Below are 23,215 nucleotides of genomic sequence, written 5' to 3' on the forward strand. Positions count from 1 at the left end.
TATTGAGATTTAACTAGACCTTCAATGTCCCGGTTTCACGCCTTGTATGTAAATACATTTGTTTTTATTTTTAATCACTTCTTTTCATCAATTCCTTACTAGAATATACTATTTAATCCTCGGAAACCCACTCTGCTATTTCACAAAGATGGCAAATTTAAACTTCTACTCAGTGTGACACACCCTTAACTATACAGAAACAGTCTGTATTAATACTCACCAATGTGTTAATGTAATAACGACCCACTGTGTCTAAGAGTCAGTTTCTATATATAGGGTTGGAAATAATGACAGTCTCTTTCTGAGCTGCCTGATGTCAGAGCTGGGAAAGCTGGAAAGGGTATGTAAAAACTGGATTACTGGTTGGCAAGTTGGGGGTAAATACTCCAGGGGATGCTGGCTTGGGGTTCTTCATGAAGCTTTCTTGCTATCAAAAGCATTTTCTTATATTGCGGACATGGAAACATTAAAAGGTAAAGAATTTCCTGTTTCTGGGAAAGTATTACTTATTTAGGGAAGAGCAGACTTGAGATTAAATATATGGCTTATTTCAGAGAAAGACTAAAGGTAAAATGTACCATAATATCAATTTTTCAGATTGTGTAGAGAAGGAAGTTGGGAAAGTGAAAATTCTGAAAATTGTGTGAACAATATATGGGACCATATCAATAAAATGATGATTCTTGGAGGTTATGTTTTTTAAAAAGATTTTTAAAGTAGGCTCTACTTTAAAATTCCTTTCATCAGACTGAAAGAAATATCTTGACTTCAGTGCTGAATTATCTTTTTCAGAAAATTTGAGAAACAATGTGCACTTTGAAGCTGTCAGTAGTTCTCAAGCTCTCTGTTGCATCAAGCCATCTGAAAGCTACACCTGTTGAAACGTTAGTAACTTTAAAATCTTGTTTTTTGTGTAAAGTATGGGGAAATTACAATTAAATATTGCTACCTAAATAACAACCCTTGGGCCTTTAGAGTTCTGACTAAATCATCCTTAAGAACAGTACATTAAGCTGTCTTACTGTTCCTTGAATTCTATGTTCTTTTAAAGAATAATGCCAGTGGCCAATAAATGTCTCTGATAGAACTTCTGACAGACAAAAATGGATAGTTCTAGTTTTGTCAAGAAATATGCTGTTGGAACTTAAAGCAGCAAAGGCAGAGCAGGAAGCAGGAAAAACCAAAAGATTTTTATTATATTAACCTGATTCTTAAACAAATTGGAAAAACTTAAAGCATATATTTCATATCAGGTGGAATTTTTTGGTATATTTTCATAGATTATTTTTCTCAGAGGGCTCTGGAAATATCTAAAACTTTTACATCACCTTCTGGAAATTAAAATATATAGAAATAATCAGGAAGCAATTAAAATTTTTAAAAAGCTGAATTTAGAAGAACTAGTTACAAAGCCATTTACTCTTAGGCGATTCTTTCTAACTTGTTAACTGTTCTGTTAATAAAACAGAATTATTAAAAATATTATTTTTCATGAGGTTACTTTAGAGCTGCTCTAAATGTAAGTGAACACTTCCTGAAAATGTTTTCAATCGATAGCATGTGCATCAAGATTTCTGAGGAAGACTTATTTTGAAAGGTGTTATGTCATTTAAATGGTCATTTGGACGAAGTCTAAAAACTAAGTCAGATGAAAATGTTAGCAGTAATTACAACTTCTAGTGGAAAGCCTCTGAAGCTGTAATTCTCCATTTATTTAAAAGATTCTTAAGTCCAAATTTATGCATGTGTCATAAATAATATAATGAGGATTTATTTGTGCCTAAATCAGTTTTGACCCCACATGGGTTTGTGGAATGGAATTTATACACTCTATAAGACCAAGGAGAACTAAGTTTTCTTTTGCAAACAGTTTGCTTTAAGTCATATTAGAACTCTTCTCAGAATTATCAGCATCTTGTCTATTTTCCCTCGGAGTATGTTTGTTGAGGTGGAGGCGTGTGGCAATATGTAAAGATTTCTACAGCACCTGTGCACAATAAATAATAAGAATCATCAGGAGACTTTTTTTTGTCATTTCAGGGCTTATCTAATGTACAGGATCTTCTTCTCAGAATTGACTGTAATGTTCAATTGTTGGTTTTTTTCCTGGATAAAAATAACTTTAAAACTGACATGAAGTGTCTGGCAAACTAGCAGAACAATTGAAGGATGATAGGAAAATTAGCAGTATTAACTAGTATTTCTGTCTATATCTTGATCTGTTCTTTCATTTTCAATGAAAGAACAAACATTTTTCATAAAAGGTGTTTGCTAAGTGCCTTTACTCAGCATGTCTTTATGGATATTGGTTTATTATGAGGTCAACTTAACTTAGAATAGTACATACCATTATTTATTATCAAATGATTTTTATGCTAGATGCACAATCTCTTATGTCAAATTGTTATTAGAAATACTTGTAAAACATTCTTCTAATTGATTTTTATGAGTTTCCTGAAATCAGTATATTTGGTAATTTTTTTAAAGGGGATGGAGAATTTATCATCCTGAGCTGTTCAACCATGTAATGTTTTATGAATTTCATTAAAAACTGAGAAAGCCTATGTAGAAAATGTCTCAAATTTTAAACACCTTTGAAAAAAATAAAGTTGATATACATTTGTAGATAATCAGAGAGTAGCTAATAGTATAACTCCATGAGTTTTAAGCTATAGTCACTAAGAGCTACCTGAAACCTAGGTAACTTTACTAACAATTGTCGCCCAAAAAAACATGAAAAAAAAAAAAAGAGCTACCTGTAGGAACTCACACATCTCCACAGATGAATGTTAAAAGCTGGAAGCAGGACCCATTTTAAAAAGCTCTTGAAACTGAGCTGTTTTAAAAGAGAGAGAATTTAAGAGTTATAGTTTTTGGCCTATAGTCATCACCGCTTATACTCTATTAAAGTCAAGAATTGCAGTGCATGTGTGCATGTGTGTTAGTGGTCGGTAGCTTTAAACTAGTGTTTGTTACTAGCTGGTGGGCAGGCTTGACTTGTCGGCCTGGAAAGTCAATAGGGAAATGCACCTGAAAGTAGGGGTGTGATGCCCCTCGCTAACCATTTCAGCCATCTTCTGTCATATTAATGATAGATCTGAATAAAATTTTGCACATACGCACTGCTATATTTACATGAAAAGTCTTGCTTGAGAAAGCAGTTTCACAATTATGAAATCAACCAACATAAAAGCTCTTAATATTTCTTTTAAGTAGAATGATGGCCCTTCTAGCTAAGCAGTTTCATAACTATGAAATCATCCAACATAAAAGATCATAATATTTATTTTAAGTAGAATAATGGCTCTTCAAGCTAACACAAATAAGATAACAGTTTAGTTAGAGTAATTTTAAATCCTTTTACAATCCTTCAGATGAATTATAAAAGTACCACTCAGACCTTTAGCACATAGGGTATTTCACACTCACTCCAGGCATTTGTCAATCATATCTTGGGACAGATATCCCTTTGAAACTTCCCAATCTGACCCATAGTTTTCTTTATTGATTTAAATTTATTAGTTTGAACTGTGTGGGTCAAATTCCAATTCCTGGTATTTTTCAGGAAACATTAATTGACTTTTAGAATCTTTGTCCAATGTATGAATTACTGGCTCAATCCGTGAAAGCATTAAACCATTCTTTGGAAATACACATTGGCCATGCTTACTACACGTGCAAAAATTGAATAGATAGTATAAATAATATTGATATATAGACCAGGTAATTAGGCCCCAAAGTAGGTTTCCTTTACCTGAATAATTGGTTTGTCAGCATACATTTATACTCAACAGATATCCAGTTCACTTGATTCTGTAAGAATTTTCTATATTTGAAAGGAAATGACAATAAAACCCCTAAAGTGTCACAGATTTTAAAATATTTACTCTTAGGCTATTTCTACACAGAGATACAGATAATGAAGTGTTCCCCACATGAAGTAGATACAGAGAGATAAAATCCATATTGCGTTTTGCCCCAGGTTATGTATATTCACTGGCTTCTGGGCATAATCTCACACCTATGTTTCTTTCCCACTTTACACTTAACCAAAGTTTCACCAATATTTTGATATATTTGGTGCTGAAAATTAAAACATTGCCCTACCTTGCCTAATAATCAGCAAAAAAGAAAGCAATACTATTATTCTGTATCTATTTCCAATACCATTTTGAAAGCACATTGAAACAAAAAGGTGGTACAAAGATATAGAGTTGATATAAATATATTCTGTAAATAAAAACAGAAATTAACATTGAAATGAATTATTTAATGATAATTATTTCTAACTTACCTATGATATTATTATGCAATTGTTCAAGATGGTTGAAAGAATGTGGTGACTATTAATACCATTGACATAAAAAATCTTTTGGTTTTAACATTTCACTTACTCTTATCTCTAAAATTACTGAAAGCATAGGAACCAAGTAGATGGCAGGAAGATGGTAATGTTTACATATTTATGCTAAGAGTGATAGAACTCCCACACTAGTCAGAGTGCAATTACCCTTGAGATGCTATAATACTCCTGATTTAATGCTCTCAGGGAACTAACAAAAATTAAACCTATACTGCTTAATTCTTATTATAACGATGTCAGAAATGAAGATACATATTTTTAGTTTCACATTTTTCAGGTTACATAAATATTTTATATTCTAAATCTTTTTTATATATCAGAAAATAGATTTTTTTAATTAAATTTACTGGGGTGAAAATAGTTAGTAAAATTACATAGGCTTCAAGAGCACAATTCTATAATACATCATCTATATATCACATTGTGTGCTCACCACCCAAAGTCAGTTCTCCTTCCATCACCACATATTTGACCCCCTTTATTCTCTTCTACCATCCCCCATCAACAAGATTTAGAAGAATTTAAGACAAACACATATTATTATTATTATTATTATTATTATTATTATTATCATCATCATCTGGAATATAGTCTGAATTTCCAAAGAAAGGATCATGCTATGAAATTTAACATTGACTATAATGGAAGGTTTGTTACATGATCTCCTAGTGAAAAAATGATTCTGCTGCATCTTCAAGGTGTCAAAAAAAAGTCTGTCAGTCATCCTGATGATTCTAAATCAAAACACTAAGTGACTGTTGTGAAAATGATTCCTTTAGTTGTCATCAATATGAGATATATGGTGTCATATAGCTGTATCCAATCCTGCATCTAAGTTTAACCGGTCTTATTTGTTTCATGTTTCCAGTCCTCAGGTGGAAACATGGAAACGCAACACTGCCACATGTGCAACACAATTCCTGGCAAAGTTTTTAGTTTGTACCAGCAACAATTTTGGTGCCACTCTCTCATCTACCAATATGGGACCCAATACATATGGCAAGAGGAATACAGTTGAGGTTTTAAACAGAGAACCATTGAATTACTTACCCCTTTAGAAGGCAATGTATAATACTGCTACAGTTTTTACTGCTTATGTATAAATACTCTAGTGATTTCCTGTATAATTTAATGTCTTTTTTATTTCAAGCCTGAATAGTTGAGTCTGTGTGTCACATGTTTTGTTGCCAGTACCTATAAATTGTAATGTTAAAATGGTTTTAAATGTAATAGTAATTAAGACCCCATAATAAAAAGGCAATGTCTTAAAAAATGAAATGTTCTTGCTATAGATTTTTATTTTAAAAAGCCATTTATTTTGCTATATTTTTATGAGCTGAGTTTGAGAACAAAGAAGAAAATGGTAGTTGGAAACTTGGTTAATTGTAAACAACCAATAGTCAAGTTATGATTCTGAAAATTAGAAAACCAGCAATAATAAGTATCCTTGTTAAACAATCCCTTCCTGCATTAGATTTCTGAAATGAGATAAAGTCTGTTTAAAAACAAAAATAAATTAAATCCTGCTCCTGACTCAGTTGAAATATTTTAAAATTTTTTTCTTCTGTGGTGAAGTGAAAACTCTGCTGATTGAATAGGCCCACATCCAGTAGCCAGTCTGTTAAGATCTTTCCATGCGACTTCAGAGCACATTTTCATCTGCATTGCTACTGCTTCCCTTGTCTATTAACCTTCTATATATTTCATACTCACACTCACCCACCTTCATACCCTTGCCCATACAATTTGCTCACCTTGCAATATCTTCCCCTTACCCTCTGGGAGTCTATACTACATTCTTCTCAAATGCCACATTCTCTAAGAAACCTCTCAGGATCCTTCCAGCTCTCCTCTGAATTTACATAGACTGTTTTATGTCTATGTTTTATGATATCTGTATTACTCATCTGATATCAGTTTATTCAAACATTCACTCAGTCACTTAACAAATGTTTACTGAGCTCACTTTTGTATTTCATATTATCTTAGTGGTTCAGGTATCAAGACTACCTCGAGGAAGTTGATGGCTTCTGCTTCGTATTTTGGTTATACATGCACAGGTGTTATGTCCTATTCTAGCCTGAAAAGTACCTGAGGACAAGGATGTCTGAGCTATCTCTGTAATCTCCACAATAGGTAAGCCCATTACTTGCACATAACAGGTGCTAATAAATACTGTTTAAATAAATGTATTTTATGAGTAACAAACAAATAAATGAGTAAATTTTAATATAAAGTAAAGATTTAATACAGTATAATAAAGTTAATAGTGTGACATCTTGAGCTCCCTTTGTAAAACAGAAATAACAATTGTAAAGTTCTATTAAATTTATTAAAGAGTAGGAATAAAATATGCAAAGTACCTGGCACATCTTTGGTGTTTAATCAGTGGTAGATATTATAGGCCTGGTAACTGTACACAAAGGAATGGTCTGGCAAAACAGTGGGTACTTTTGTTATTAATAGTAAATAAACAGGATTTGAAGAGAGAGAGAGAGGGAGAACAAAGATAAAGGTAGGCAACAAAAGTGGGCCCTAAACAATGTGGAAAAAATTCAAAGAAACAAAAAAGGAAATAGAATAATGAAAACAATACCCAAATTCTAAATAGGACTCATGTCACTAGATACCTTTCTGTTCCAATAACCAATGATGCAAAGGCACTTGTCTTGCACAATCTCTTCAGTTACAAAGTTTTGACGGAACTATATAAGATAAAGGTAAAAAAGAATCCACTTCTCTTCCCTGTGGGAACATTTCTTTTGTTATTTAGAACAAAGGTTATGATCAATGAGAAGTGGCATACAAATCCTAAGAAAGAAATAGCAGACAATACAGAAATAGCATATCTGGTAGAGTTTATCTGGGTTGTAAGTAGATTAGAAGAAGAGTGAGAACAAATTCTAAAATTCTGAAAGGATAGAACTTCAAGGACCACAAATGTTAGCACATATATAGCAAACTACATATTAATGAATTCAATACTTTTAAAATTGAAATTATGGACAAGTGTTATAAAAAGGAAAATAATTTTATCAAAAAATTGCAGACTTAAATTTTAAAATCTCTTTATCTTCATAGGCACAATGGCCTGGTTATCCTATAAACATGTGAATACGGGGCCTATATAACAGAAATGTTGAAATTATTACTATGAGCTTACATAAAGGCTAAGCGGCTGGGGTCCCACACATGGCTATAATTGTGATAAAACAGGATTCCGGTGTGTGATAATTCATTTCCCTTTATTGAATATGTGCTTCCACTTTCAGAAAGATGGATTATCTGAACAAGCAACACAATAGGTCTTGAGCAGAACCCCTGTCCAGCATTAACCCCAATCACTTTCTAGTATATATTGAAATTCATCCTTTTGTATTTTAAGGGCCTTTTAGTTGAAGAGTTTCTCATTCAAAGACAAATCCCCCTTGAAGGGGAAATCCTTATCATTATCAATTAAAACCCTCGTTGAAGTTATTTAACAGCTAGGTAAGAATAAAACCCTAGGAGAATGTAATAGGCACCTGGAAATAAGAAAAAATGGTGAAGGGTCAGCTATAAGGAAAAGCAAAAGGAGGAACAGAGGGGGAAAGGCATAAAGGAGTCATGGTAAGCTAACAGTTTCTCTGGTTGGGCTTTGGGGCCTGCATAAATTTGGAACCATTTTCCTGCACATAGCGAGGCGTCATCAGAATTTAAAGCACCAATTCTACTCTGGTTATAAAGATCCTAAATGTTAACCTGGGTCGACAGGGTAGAGAAGGCTGGCAGGACAACACAGGGAAACAAGCAAGACAGTGGAAATCATTTGCTTCTCAGAAGCTCCATCAGGTTTCCTCAAACTGTATTGGATTCTTAGGAACCCTCTTTTTCCAGAACCCTACTGCAGAAATGCCACTGGAAAGGAGCAGAGGCCATGAAACAGAACCAAACCCTTTGAGTCCCAGGAAACTCAAGCTCAGTTTCCTGAAATCTATTTGAATTTGAGTTCATAGTTAGGATCTGTCTATACCAGGAGATATTGTCTCAGTGTGGTTAACTTTAATAATTCTAAAGTAAAATTAAGCATTTAAGAGATTTCCTATTGTGATGTAGAAGAACAAAAAAATCGATAGGACACTGAAAGCGACTACAGTAAGACCACCGGTATAGTAGAAAGGATGGGGTTTTTAGAATCAGGCAGAACTTTGTTAGGATCCTGGCTCTTTTTCAAAACTTTGATTCCATTTCTTAACTTCTTTTAGCCTCAATTCCCTCATTTACATATGAAAAAATAATAATATCTGATTTACAGAAATATGAGGATAGAGATAATGCATAAAATACACTTAGTATATAATACTACCTGGCAATACAGCACTTAGTGAATTTTAGCTATGATTATTATTAACTAAAATAGTAGGATATAGCATTGAACAAAGCATGAGGTGTTAAAAAATTATAACTTGATTACTTTCACATTTGGCCCCACCTTGATTCTCAGACTTCTGAGTAAAAAATAAGAAAAAAGTAAACCCACAGATCAAGATGTTTAGGAGATTCTAATAGCTACAAAATGGTAAAAGGCTGCAAATGTAGGATTAGTCTTCTAGAGTATATTTGAGTGTAGAAAAGAACATTTTGTACTTTGTCATTACAAAAACCACTACTCAACAATCTAACGAAGGCTTAAATTGTGGCTCTTTTAAGACATAATGTGCAGAGGCTCTTTATTATCTTTTGAAACTCACACATCTCTAGTACATGTTTTCCTTTTGGTATATTTAAGAGTCAAATCATCTAAAATGGATAATGCACTGCTTTATCGCCAAAAATGAGCTTGGTCACTGTGACCAGTAATCTGAGGTAAATTGTTTTTCCATTTATTATACAGGAAGGCATCAGGACATGTTATTTACATGTCTAAAAACTATAATTATTATAGTTACTTTTTACTGTATGTTTTTATCTGGAATTTTGCCTCAGAAAAGCTTAGGTATTATTACCACCTACACACTTTTCTTTCTAGTAGGTCTCATTAAACTTCCTAGAATAGATTCAAATAGGAGATATCTAAATCTTCTCTTTCTGGGTCTTAAAAAAAATAAATTATCTGCATGGCATATAATAAAAAATGAGATAAATAATGTAAAGTGCCTGTCACAGAGCTTGACATGTTATGAATTTCAATAATTGATAGCTCCTGTTGCCTTTATTGCTAAACAAAATAACTGAAAATTGTTAAGCTTAAGCTTCATCTAGTCCTTGTTCCACCTCTATGTAGCTATATTAAGTTAACACCTAATACATTTTTTACTTTCTATCCTTATTTCAAATATGGGACATGTAATTTTATTTCCTGTCTTATAAGAAATAAATGGCTATTTTGAAGAGTTAAAATGCCATATAAAATTCTGAAATTATCATCGTTTTTATAAATGATAAATTCTACTTTTAAAAAATCTCCCTTTATAGAGTAGCGCAAATTTGATTCAGATGTGTTGACTGTCCTTAACAATTCCCTTCCTATAGGTTTGATGAAAGAGTGAAGATAGGGAATATATAAAATGGAGTCACTTTAATCAAGCTGCTGATTATTAACATTATTAAGGTTGAGGCATGAGGAAGCAATTCTATTCTTATCCTAACTTGCTTGGGAACTTAAACTTTTGAACTTTCCAGTCTTGCATCAATGCCTGGATATGTATCAGTTCATTGTGTGTCAAAACCTGGACCTACACCAGACCTCCAGGTAACCCTCTGACTCCTCCCTAAAGGACTCACATATCCAGACTATGTGATATCCATCTAACATCCATTATCCAGAACACCAGACGTGACCAGATCTCCTGGTACCCATCTTCCAGACCACCAGTCATTCATCATCCAGACCACTTGACATCTGACTGATAACTGTCCTGGACGAATCCCAGGTCTACAAATGCAGGACTGATAATTCTCATAATGCATTTTTTACTCTAAGAACTGTTAATTTCTCTTTCTTCTTTGGAACACTTCTGGGTTTTGCCTAGCTGTGTTTCCATTTTGCAAACCCTAAGATCCTTGATTAAATCTTTAACATTTATTTCTAATTAAAGCCTCCAGACCCTGAGTTTGTTAAGCAGATGACATGCTTCTAAAGTTAAATCTATTCCCATGATTCAAAAGATGTTTTCAGGTTAAATGGCACAATATTTATGTGTAGAAAATATTTAAGTAGAAAAACCAGCAATGGTATACTGAAATGAAAGAAGGGTTGCAGGAAGGCAAAATTATAATCTGGTATCTTTTTGAGAAGAACCATGTTTATTGAAAGGGATGTGTTATTGAAAAAAGACATTAAAGTTGAAATAATCCACCCTTCTGCTCACAAACAATATTTACATCAGAAATGGATTGCAAGTGCAAATGTCTTGAACAAATAGGATTTATGTGGGAATATCAGAAAATGGCCTTATTCTTCTCCCTTTGCTGCCTATCAAATTCATTTTCTGGGGCCAGATACTTTCCTGACACTAAACAGAATCTCAAACAAGTCTCGCTACTTTCTGTTGACTTTCAAAAGAAAAACAAACAAAAAAACCCTCTGATAATGTTTAATCCCATTAAAAGATTCAGTTCTGGATTCATATATCCAATTCACTTTGAGGGTAAGGGGAGAGGGAGGCAGTAAATGAAGGTAAAAGGGATTAAATATATGGTGATGGAAGGAGAACTGACTCTGCCTGGTGTCAGAGTGATATATAGATGATGTATTACAGAATTGTACACTTGAGACCTATGTAATATTACTAACTATTGTCACCACAATAAATTTTAATTTTAAAAAAAGAATTTTATTTAAATTAAAGCTTCTTTCCTTCCACTACAACGTATCTAAAGCCTGGTGTTGGGAGAGTCCAGGTTGTTTCTCTATTTTCTTCCCCAGATTCTCCCAACCTTCCCCACCCCAACATACCCATCTCTTCCCCTACAACTGAACAGGCAGCTTCTGTCTCCTCCAGAGTTGAAACAAGAAATGTCACCCTTGCCTCTTTTGGCAAGGACAGGTATTTAAAACTGACTCTCATGGCCACTTTTGTGAGTCTTTGGAGATCCCACCTTGCATTCACGATCTCTCACCTCCACCGTCTTTGGTAAGGTAAATGCACCATGCACCTCATCTGACTAGTCATGCACAATTTCTCCTTCAAATTTAGATATCCAGCATACACTTTTAGCCCCTTTTTACTGAAGTCTCAACACTGCTGCATATAATCCAAACAGTCCATAGCTAAGATAACCCCAAACAAGCTCCAGCTGACCCACCATTGACTGTGGTGCCACTACTTTTAAAATAGAGTCCTCTCTTCCTTCTGCCTCCTGGCAGGCAGAGCTACACACTGCCTTGTCTCTTTTAGACTTCTTAAGCAGGAGTCAGACTCCAGTCCTCTGTGTCCTCTAAACTGCAGAGGACAAATATAAAGCCCTCTGAGCAAATTTAAAGTCACACTCGCTAGGCTTGAGGTCAGGAGAAAGAACACCTCATCCTGCCCTGAAATTGAAAAAGATTGTAGGCACCTGCCATACTGCCGTTACTAAAACCTTCTGTTACACTGATCTAATTAAAACAGCAAGTTGTGAGCAAAAAAAAATAGGCAAACAATTCATTGGTACAAATCACCATAACTAGACCCAGTATAAATGAAAATGTAATATATAATAAACACTTCAATAATAGTTCATCAGAGGAACTACAGCTTACTTAAAAAATGACCTTGATGTAGTAATTAGATCATCATCTGGAAGGAAAATAGAGTGATAGCCCTAGGGAATCAGGGCTATGTTTGAAAATAAAAAGAGCAATAGTTTAAAGGTTTTAATGTAAAATATAAAAATATTTGAAAAAAATTAGGAAAATATTATTATGGTCAGGAAAAACTTCAAAAAGACAAAAGACCAAGAAACTATAATGGAAAAAAATTACAATTGACTTCATAGTACAAATTACACAAAGGTAAAAAGAAAAATACTGTAAATAAAGTTAATAAAAGGTATGGAGAAAATGCTTGAAATATGTATAAGAGGCAGGGGTTTATATCGCTAATGTAAAAAAAATGATAAAAAAAACATAGGTGTGAAGTGGGGTTCAGAAAAGAGGAAATACAAATGGACAAAAAGATTTATAAAAAGTCTTTTATATAAAAGATACTAACTCATTATTGGCCAGTGATATGCAATTCAAAACAATGCAAACTTATTTTTTTCATATAATAAATTAACAAAATTTTAAAAGATTTATGATAGCCAATGGAATAGAGAAATGGTGGGCTTGTGAACTGCAGTACACTTTCTGTTTTGTAATTTCACTTTTGGAAATCTATTCTATGGAAATGAACACATTCCTTTCTACGGATCTGTAGACCAAGAATTACTTAGATACATGTGCTGACCTAGAGGAAGGACCATAGTACATGGTTAAATGAGCACGGCAATAAGTCAAATCATGTATATAATGATGATCCCATTTATGTGGATAAAAGCCGGGTGAGGAGCATGTGTATATAAAAACATATAATTATGTATATTTTATATAATTTTACATGAGCATAGAAAAATGTAAAAAGATATGCACCAAATTGACTTTTTCTTTTGACAATTTTGTGTTATTTGGCCTTTAAAAAGAAATTTCATTTTTGAGTTTTGAAAAAAAACTCCAGTGGGTGTGCGTGCGTGTGTGTGTGTGTGTGTGTGTGTGTGTGTGTGTGTGTGTGTGGTGCACTAGGATTTCAGAAGGGGGAGGAAGGGATGTGGACAACATATAGGTCCTGATCAGAAACTTGGATGATGGACTTCGAGGAACAGGATATACAAAGAGGGGTTTTCAGGCCATGGACAAAGTAGAAAGAAAACAACATTTTCTGATTTAGACTCATTTCCAATACTCCAAACTACTTGTAACTACATATTTGAAAAAAAGTCAAAGTATATACCCATATCTTTCTTTGTGTTTGTGAAAAACCAGTATTATTCCTCTTACACTATCCTACATTACAAAGAATTGTCACTATCAGGAAATTATAGACAAGTTAATTAGAAAACCTAAAGGTTTTCTCATGTTTGTAAATGAGTTTTAAACTTAGCTTATATTTTTTCCAAGCAAAAATGACCCAAATGCAACCCACAATAACCCAAATAAATGAATTTCTTTTACCTCAGTATTCACCATCATCTCCACTCACTGCTGTTTCAATACTGTAAGACCATCAGATTTTTTTTTAAATTATATATTGAGGAACCAATATAAATAAAGGTCTGCACCCATGTAAACTGGAGCTTCTTGTTCTCCAGAGAACTGCAAATAAAGCGATCTTTGTTTATATAACATTTAATCCTTTAGTAAAGTTTCTTTGGCTCTGAGGGTTGCACAAATCAGGTTATAGAAAAGATTAGTCGCTTGGAACCAGAAGCTCCTCCTTGCTGGTTTTTTGTTTTTTGTTTTTGAACAGTTAACCATTAAGTGGCTGTGGCTTGTACTATAACATTATGCCAAAAGGCTACAGAAAAACTCAGTTAATGTGTTTATGTTACTTAACTTGCCCAGCCTCAGTTTTCTCAGTTATTTTTTCTTTTGCGATTAAGAAGACTTTAGCAAGTCTTTTTTAAGTCAAAGAATTGCTTACAAGTTTATTCACTCAGTAAACTAAATGCTTAAAAATTGAGCCTGAGTTACATTTTCTGTGTAGCTGGATAAGCTAAGAAACGATGATACCAAATAGAAATAAACTTGGAAGCACAGAACTGCTGTACACAGGAACGTTCATTTCTATAGGGTGGCAGCAACATTTGGGGGAAGGACCAACATTTTTGTACAGTAGGCTGACGTGACAACACCAGTGTGTACCAATTATTCTACCAGTAACTTTCTAGCTAGATTGGATGAGTGGAAAATTAGAGGCCACGTCAGGGACTAAGGTGGTCATATCCAGGCAGAATATGGGATTGGCTGGAAAGGAGAGCTTTGATTGATATTTTAAAAGGGGAAACTTGATACTAATGGTACGGAATACTTAAAGTGCTCGCTGAGCTCAAATCCTCCACTGACTAGCTGTGATCTTGGACAAGTTCATTAGCCTCAGGTTTTTAATCTAAGCTATGGAATAATTACAGCCCTTGCCCCAAGGATTTGCTGAAATTATTGTTCTTCCATTCAACAAATTTTTGCTGAGTGCCTGTCTCATGCCAAATGCTATTCTACAGGCTAGGAATATAATAATAAGCAAAACAGTCTAGATCTCTACCTCATAGGTTTTGTTCATTCTGACTGAAGGAAGGGAAGAACATAAAAAGTCAACATAATAAGATTAAGAGGGACCCCTGCCCCTTTAGAAGACCAATTTAATAAATATATTTTAAAAACTGTGAAGGGTGTGTGTGTGTGTGTGTGTGTGTGTGTGTGTATGTATAAGTACTTAATAATCAAATCAGTTAGGACTTCTTTCTAAAATGTCTTCTTTCTACCCATGATAATAATTCTCAGATATTACTTGTACTGCTCCTCAGCCTCTGCAGGTGAGATTTCTTTCATTGTTTCCAACTGTTTAAGTTTGGAGAAGGATGGACACAAAAATGTCCTCCCATCCTGCTTTCCTGTGGACAAAATCTGGGAACTGCTTTAAAAGAGGGCTGGGAGTGGGGGGTAGACTGTGGGGAAGAGGTGTTCTGATCCCTCCTATCAACTCATCCGTAGTGGACATGGAAATTCTAACTTTTCATTTCTCTTAAGAAGCCCCAAGACGAAGCTACATCCCGTAGGGTGGGAGAAAATAATTGTGGCGAGTTTGGAGATTGACAAGGTTGGAGTAGTTGGAACAGGGTGAACTATACTCTGAGGAGGACACAATAAAGCTGGGGTGCTGGGCAGAGGTCAGGTCACATACAGTGCTGTATGCGCAGCAAGGAGTTAAGATTGTTTTCTATTGGGAGTGGTAAGCCATTAAAGGATGTGAGTAGGGAAATTACTTAATCAAGTTTGTGTTTTGAAAAAAAATCAATTTGGCTGCTATGAAGAGAGAGAGCTGGGCAGAGCCAGAGACCTTAAATTGTTTTCTAAAGAAATATTTCAGTCCCTTCTCTGTGAGATGAAAATCCAGTGTGCTCCATATCATGTTGAAGATACTGGTCCTATAAGTTGCCCAATTAAAGCTCTAGGCAGGCATATGAATCAGGGGAGCAGGCCATGAAGCTGTTTTGGTCACCCTTTTAATGTGGGGTTTGTTTTTTTGTTGCATACAAGACAGAATGCCAAACTGCAAAAAGTATGCATGCTATCCAGTCTAAACTGGATGGGAAAAAAAATATGTCCAAAGATCCCCAAAGCTATCCTAAAATAATTTCTGAATGCTTGGTAGTATAAAGTTTACTTTTGTTTTCGAACCGTTTCAGACTTATAAATACACAGATGGTGAAGGTGTAGAGAGTTTTAGGATCACCCCCAGAAAGACATCTTGGTTTCTGAAAGCATTGATAAGTCTTGGATCTCTAAAGAAAACTGAGAAGCTTCCTTCAAACTCTTTTTACTGTTTGCTTTCTCTCCAATCCTCATCTCAAATTTGGACTGTAAAGATAATAATTATTCCATTGTAAAGATTCTATCGTCTGGATCATAGTGTTCTGTTTCTTTTCACATTAGAAGATGTGGCAACTGTTGGGGGATAACATAACCCTAAGGTCTGGCATAAATACCATCTTACCATGCTAACAAGCATGTTGTATTGACATCCCCCCACTATGAGATAAAAGACTGATTATTGGATGGATAGTATAGAACAGGGTTCCACAAACTCTGTTTTGGGGCCCCATCTGACTTGCCTTCTATTTTTGTAATTAAAGTTTTATTGAAACACAGCCATACTCAGTCATTTAAATTTTTATCTGTGGCTGCTTTTTTTTTTTTAATCTGAGCCATCCTGCCACCTGTTGGCAGCTCAGCCACAGCTCAGCCTGGGCCAGGGATCGAACCAGCGACCCTGTTGCTCAGAGCTCACACTCTTGAGCGAGCTCTTAACCAACTGAGACACTCAGCCGCCCTATCTATGGCTGCTTTTGTTGCTACAATGGCAGGTCTGAATAGTTGTCACAGCACCTCATAGCCCACAAAACTAAAGTATGTAATATTTAGTCCTTAACAGAAAAAAATTGTGAATCCCTGATTTAGAACAATGCTTCTGGAAGCAGTAGTGCCAGTTTGTGGTAGTGTCAGCAGAGTTCTGGTAAAAACTGGGACTTATTGCTAAACAGATACCAATGTGAAGTACTGGAATGAATTAATGTGTGAACAGTGACCCATTACCATCCTCGTCTTTGGAAATAACTTTTGATTTCTTCTTCTTTTTTTTTTTTTGGCTGAGCCATCCTGCCACCTGCTGGCAGCTCAGCAGCAGCTCATCTCCAGCCGGGCATTGAACCGCTGTTGCTCAGAGCTCGCACTCTTGAGCAAGCTTTTAACCAACTGAGCCACTTGGCCGGCCCCCTTGGAAATAACTTTTGAGATCATGGTTATATCTCTGAGTTGTACTGTACAGAAGCTTCCTTCAGAGGCTGCACATCCTGCTTATATCCCTCTGAACATCAAACTTATACGTGTTCCCTTCACCCCATTGCACAAGTTCTCTTCTCTCAACGATCACTGATTAATCAAGCATGGCCCCTAATAAATTTTTTCTGTGCCCTATTTTTGAAATGTGCATAGTGTCAAACAAATGGTGACGGAAGGAGATTTGACTTTGGGTGGTGAACACACAATGCAATATATAGATGATATATAAATGTACACTTGAAACCTATATAATTTTACTAACCAATATCACCCCAATAAATTTAATAAAATTAATTAATTAATTAATTAATTAATTAATTAAAAACCTGAAACCAGGTGAAATGTAAGCCTTTTAGAAAATCTTTCATTTGGAAAAATTTTATTTTATGGATCTCAGGAATGCAGAATTTGACTAATCATATTTCTTGGTTCACAGTGTGTTTTCCTCATTGCCCATGCCTGGTATGTTTTTATTTATATAACCTAGAAATTTGTCAATAAACTACTTGTTTAACCATCTGTTTTCCCCCCATTAATCCACCTCCTGTTTCAACTAGTCCATGGTCACCATCCATCTGAATCTTGTGTTTATTTTGAAATTTTTACTCATCATTTCCTTGCTTTAATTTTTACATAGTTTTGCAATTATGAAGGGAGGGAGAGAAAAGGGAAGACAGGGAGGGAGAGAGGGAGGGAGGGAAGGAGGAGGAGAGAAAACCCATGCATGCGTGTGTATGTCTAATTGTTTTAACTTTATAAAGAGAGTTTCAGGCTGCATATAATTTGATGGGACTCAATTTTTTTTATTGATGTAATGCATTCATTTTGTTGCATACTATAATATATTATTGTAGTTAATTTATTTTATTGCTGCATAAAAATAATTTATTGCTCTGTTGGATGAATGTATCACAGTTAAGTCATCTACTTTCCTTTTGATGAGCATATGGGTTTGTGAGATAATAAAAATATATATTAGTCTCTGTCAAACAAATCATGGGCTTGAATTAGGAAATCCATGTGTAAATCCCTTCGATGTACAGCCGATATTTCAGATATTGAGTTTAAGAGATATCTAATTTTGCTTTGAACTTTTTTTGGACCCACTTAAAAAAAATTATTTCCATTAAAAACAATCTTACATCTACTACTCAACAATCCCCCATTTATTGACCATCTACTTAGCAGCAGGTGGCAAGAACCTAAAGGTAAGTAAATCACAAAACACGCCCTCCTTATCCTGCTATAACTAATTAATTAATTAGTTTTTTAAAAGTATTCAGCTTTTCAAAATGTCTATCTGGTTTAAAGTGCCCTCTTCATTCTGTCTGCCATTATCTAGTTTTGTCTCTTACTACCTTAAACTAACTACATTATCAGTTGTGTTGGAAATTATCTCCCTTTCTTCACACTTTTTTTTTTCTGAAAGCCATATTACATAGTTCCTGGCACACAGCTCCCCAAACCCTTGTAATTTCCTGTGATAAGAGCACTAGGAATACCTCTTGTTCTAATATTTGTCTTTGACTCCTCCCCTTAAAGAGGGCTCCTAAAACCCTAATAAATTCAGAAGGGATAAGAGCACTAGGAGCATTTTTGTTCTATTGAGGTGACTCTGGGTGGGCTCCTGCATGGATCCTGAATGGGGGGCTGATCACCAGAAAGACAAAGCTATGATTAGAAGCTTGGAGTTTTTAGCCCTATATCCCATCCTCCAGAGTAGACAGAATTATAGAAATGGTGTTAATAACTGATCATGCCTGTGTGAGGAAGCCTCCATAAAATCCCAATAGTATGGGGTCGGAGAGCTTCCAGGTTGGTGAACTCATCCGCACCAGGAGGGTGACACACCCCAACTCCACAGGGACAGAAGCGCTTGTACTCAGGACCCTCCCAGACCTCGCCCTATGTACCTCTTCACCTGGCTGTTCATCTGTATCTGTTAATAAACTGGTAAATGTAAATTAAGTGTTTGCGTGAGTTCTGTGAGCCACTCTAGAAAACTAATAGAACCCAAGGAGGCGGTTGTTGGAATCTCTGATCTTGGCATCTGAAGTGGGGCAGGGGATAGTCTTGTAGGACTTAACCTGTGGGATCAGATGCTGTCACTGGGTAGGTAGTATCAGAATTAAGTTGAATTATAGGACACTCAGCTGGTGTCACAGAGGATTGCTTGGTGTAAGAAAAAAGGAAAACATCTGGTATCAGAGGTATTATGAGTGTGACAGTAAATGTGAAAGTAAAGGAAACAGAAAGAAAGACAGGAGGGGAAAACTGGGTGGTTTTTCTTACACTGAGAGACTAGAATTTCTAACCTTCTTGTCTGTTGGCTCTTTTTTTTTTTCTTTTTTCTTCTTTTTTAAAGAAAGGCAGACTGCCACATGCAGCACCTCATTTGGATGTGTCTGGAGTCTTGGAAGCTTGACTACCCTATGTTCTCCTACAAACGGACCTTGAGAGCTTGTTTGGAGGTTCTAGCAGGGGAGCACAGCAACTCATATACCCTTGACGGAAGAACGGCCCTCTCCTCTATCAGGGAAGGTCGTCCTCTTCCACCGAGCAGGCAACTTCAAGAGGGACGCACATGGAGCAGTGAGGGAGGAAGGGGACACCCACCTAGCCAGCCAGATCAGCTGAATCAACCCTGGCGATCAATGGGGTGACAGATGTCACAGCCAGATTGCTCTCACATCCCTGTTGGCTCTTCTTTTATGTTTTCCTAATTTATTTTGTCTTTTACTTCCTTCTGGAGGATTTCCTGGTGTTCTGTTTCATTACATCATTCCCCAAGCTTTATTTATTCTATTGTATTCATTATGCCAATTATTTTTTTTATTCATAACATTTTTTCTTTGTTCTTTTTATGGTTTATTGTTCTTATTTCACATTGTTAATAATCATCCTTTACCTCTTTATTATACTATAAAATTTTTAATTTTTGTTGTATTTGTTCTAATGTTCTCTTTCTGTTTATATCTGTAATACAACCTGTTGTTTTCTTTTCAAGTAATTGTGCTCTCAGATGTCTTGTAATCTGAGCCTGGGAGCTCATTTTACCCCCAAGGTATTGGGTAATCTGTCAGGTAATACAAGATGGGAAGAGCAAACCTCATTTTCTATCAGCCCCAGTCATATCAGTGGTGGGAAATGATGTATCTCTGGATGTAAAAATCCCAGATAAAAAACACAATAAATAATTTTTTCCTCCAAAATAATTCTTCAGGTCAAGTTTCTTTTATTTATTACCCAGGTTAAAATAGCATTAGGAGGAGATATGTTTTAGATTATAATTTCTTAAACCTTCTAAACCTCATAACAGAGCCAACCTCATGGATGTGTCATCTGTGCAGTCACACACAGCCTCATGCTCAGTGGGGTTCCATGCTTGGTTTAATGGTCTGCTGTTCCTCCTGAAATTTAACAGAGTCCCAAGCTATCATTTTGCACTGGGCATACTCATCACAAGTGAGGGGGTAAAACAAGGAAAAGAATGAAAAGAACAACTCGTTGGATTGAGGAAACAAGCAAACCAATTGAAGAGAATTTCTGTGACGACAATGAAGAGAAATTCCTATGCAGCAAAATGGGGAGCAACAATTTAAATGGATCAGGATTATGAATGGCTTTAGGAGGAAAATTTCCAGGAAAAAAAAAAACACAAGCAATACATTACTAATGTGTTTGAAGTTATTGAACAGGAACATTCAGTGTTTGAACTTAGTGACTTAGAATATTAAGTATTTGAACTTACTGATTTAGAATGTAAGCTTCATGAGGGTAGTAAGTAGCACATAGTAGGTTCTCAATATGTTAATTTTTTTATATTCCTGTTATACCATCATTTTTTGGACAGTTTGGGGAGATTTAGTGATAAGAACAAAGAAAATGAAAAAAAAAACAAAAAACAGTAAGGCAATTATCAACTCCAGGGGAAACAAAAAGTTTGCATAAGAGAAGAAATAGTATCATAGTACAATATCATCTGTGAATAATATTTACAGTCATAACTATATAAACATTGAACAATTATTTAATCAAAATTATAATTGACTATATTATAAGAATGCTATCAAAAGTAGTATTTTAATGTACATATATACAGAAATATGTAGAGTGGGTTATTTAAGAGAGGAAGTAGATAAAAAGCAGAAAGCCAGTTACTTAGTTTTAAAAAAATAAGTGATACAGGAAAGGAAAAAAAATGAAAAATATTAAAATAGTTGCCTCAGACAAGGCTGGATTTGGAAATGGGAAAAATAAACAAAGACTATTATTTTTGTTGCAAGTCTTGTAAAATTATTGACATTTGTACATGCATAATTTTGGTACCTATAAAAACAAATTTTTAAAAAATTAGAAGATAAGGTACCAAAAAATATCCAATCAGTACAGCAAAAAAACAAAAAAGAATCCAAAAAATTGAGGATAGTTTAAGGGGCCTGTGGGACAAGATCGAGCATACCAACATTTGTGTCATAGTGGTACCAACAGGAGAAGACAGAGAGCAAGGAATTGAAAACCTATTTGGAGAAATAATGACTGAAAACTTTCTTAATCTGGTAAACGAAATAGATATACAGCCCAAGAAGCACAGAATCCAAGACAAGATGAACCCAAATAGGCCCACACCAAGACACATCATAATTAAAATGCTAAAAGTTAAAGACAAAACCTTAAAGCAGCAAGATAAAAGCAGTTGGTTTCCTACAAGGGAGCTCCCATAAGGCCACCAACTTTGATTTCTCAATAGAAGCTTTGCAGGCCACAAGGGATTGGCACGAAATATTCAAAATGATGAAAAATAAGGACCTACAACCAAGATTACTCTACCTAGCAAAGCTATCATTTAGAATTGAAGGACAGATAAAGAGCTTCCCAGACAAGAAAAAGCTAAAGGAGTTCATCTCCATTAAACCAATATTACAAGGAATCTTAGAGGTACTTCTCTAAGACAAAAAAGACGAAGAAAAAAAATTGAAAATACGAATAATAAAATGGCAATAACTATGTACTATCAACAACTATTTTCAATGTAAATGGATTAAGCGTTCCATCAAAACATAGCATGGCAGAATGGATAAGAAAACAAGACTCTTACATATTCTGCTTACAAGAGACTCACTTCACATCAAAAGGGATACACAAACTGAAAGTAAAGGGATGGGGGAAAGGTATTTCATTAAAATGGAGACAAAACAAACAAAAAAAGCTGAGAGACAAAACAAACAAACAAAAAGGAACTTTATAAAAGAGAAAATAGACTTTGAAACAAAGGCTGTAAAAAGAGACAAAAAAGGACTCAGTAATCTCATTTCTGGGTATTTATCTGAAGAAACCCAAAATGCTACTTCAAGGGTAGGAATGTATCCCTATGTTCATTGCAGCATTGTTTATCATGGCCAAGATATGGAGGCAGCCTGTGGTCCATCGATGGATGCATGGATAAAAAGTAGGCAGTAATATATACAATGGAATGAATATTGCCCTACCATGGATGGAAATGGGTTCTTTCCATCTGTAGTGGCATGGATGGATGTGGAGGATATTGTGCTGAGTACAGCATGTCAGACAGAGAAAGACAGATCCAATGTGATCTTGCTTATATGTGGAAACTAAAGGAGAAAATAAACAAACAAACAAAACAGAAACAAACATATAGATACCGAGAACATTTTGATGATTGCCAGATGGGAGGGGTTTGGGTAAGTGAAAAAGGGAAAGGGATTAAGAAGTACAAATTGGTTGTTACACTGTAGTCATGGGTATAGTATAAGGGTATAGTATAAGGAAGATAATCAATAATATTGTAATAACTATGTATGGTGTTAGATGGGTACTAGATCTATCGGGGTGATAGATGAGAGTGGAGTTGGGGGACAGGGTGAAAAGTTGAGGGCTTAAAGCAGTACAATTGGTAGTTACCAAATAGTCATGGGGATGTAAAGTACAGTATGGAGAATATAAACCATAATTTTGTAGAAATGATGTGTAGCATCAAATGGGCACTAGGCTTATAGGGGGAATCACTTCATAAATTATATAAATGTCTACACTATGCTGCACACCTGAAACTAATATAAAATAATATTGAATATCAATTATAATTTTAAGAAATAGGGTGTTATAAAGTACAGCATAGACAATATAGTCAATAATATTGTAATAACAGTGTCAGATGGGTAATAGACATATTGGGGTTCTCACCTTATGAGGTATATAAATACCTAATCACTATGTTGTTTTGTGCACCTGAAACTAATAAAAAATAAATAAAAGAATAAAAATATGCATATTAT

The 23,215-nt window shown here is 35.0% G+C and overlaps 1 protein-coding gene across 1 annotated transcript; it reads left to right on the forward strand.

Moving 5' to 3' along the window:
* Window positions 1-384: 384 nt before the first annotated feature.
* On the forward strand, window positions 385-5,527 carry IAPP (islet amyloid polypeptide). Its single transcript, XM_019630369.1, has 3 exons — window positions 385-473; window positions 793-884; window positions 5,232-5,527. Exons 2-3 carry the CDS (start codon window positions 808-810, stop codon window positions 5,419-5,421), a joined length of 267 nt encoding a protein of 88 aa, XP_019485914.1. The 5' UTR covers window positions 385-473; window positions 793-807; the 3' UTR covers window positions 5,422-5,527.
* Window positions 5,528-23,215: the final 17,688 nt, after the last annotated feature.

Source organism: Hipposideros armiger, unplaced genomic scaffold (genome assembly GCF_001890085.2).
Source record: "Hipposideros armiger isolate ML-2016 unplaced genomic scaffold, ASM189008v1 scaffold_904, whole genome shotgun sequence".
In the NCBI taxonomy this organism is placed as follows: Eukaryota; Metazoa; Chordata; class Mammalia; order Chiroptera; family Hipposideridae; genus Hipposideros; species Hipposideros armiger.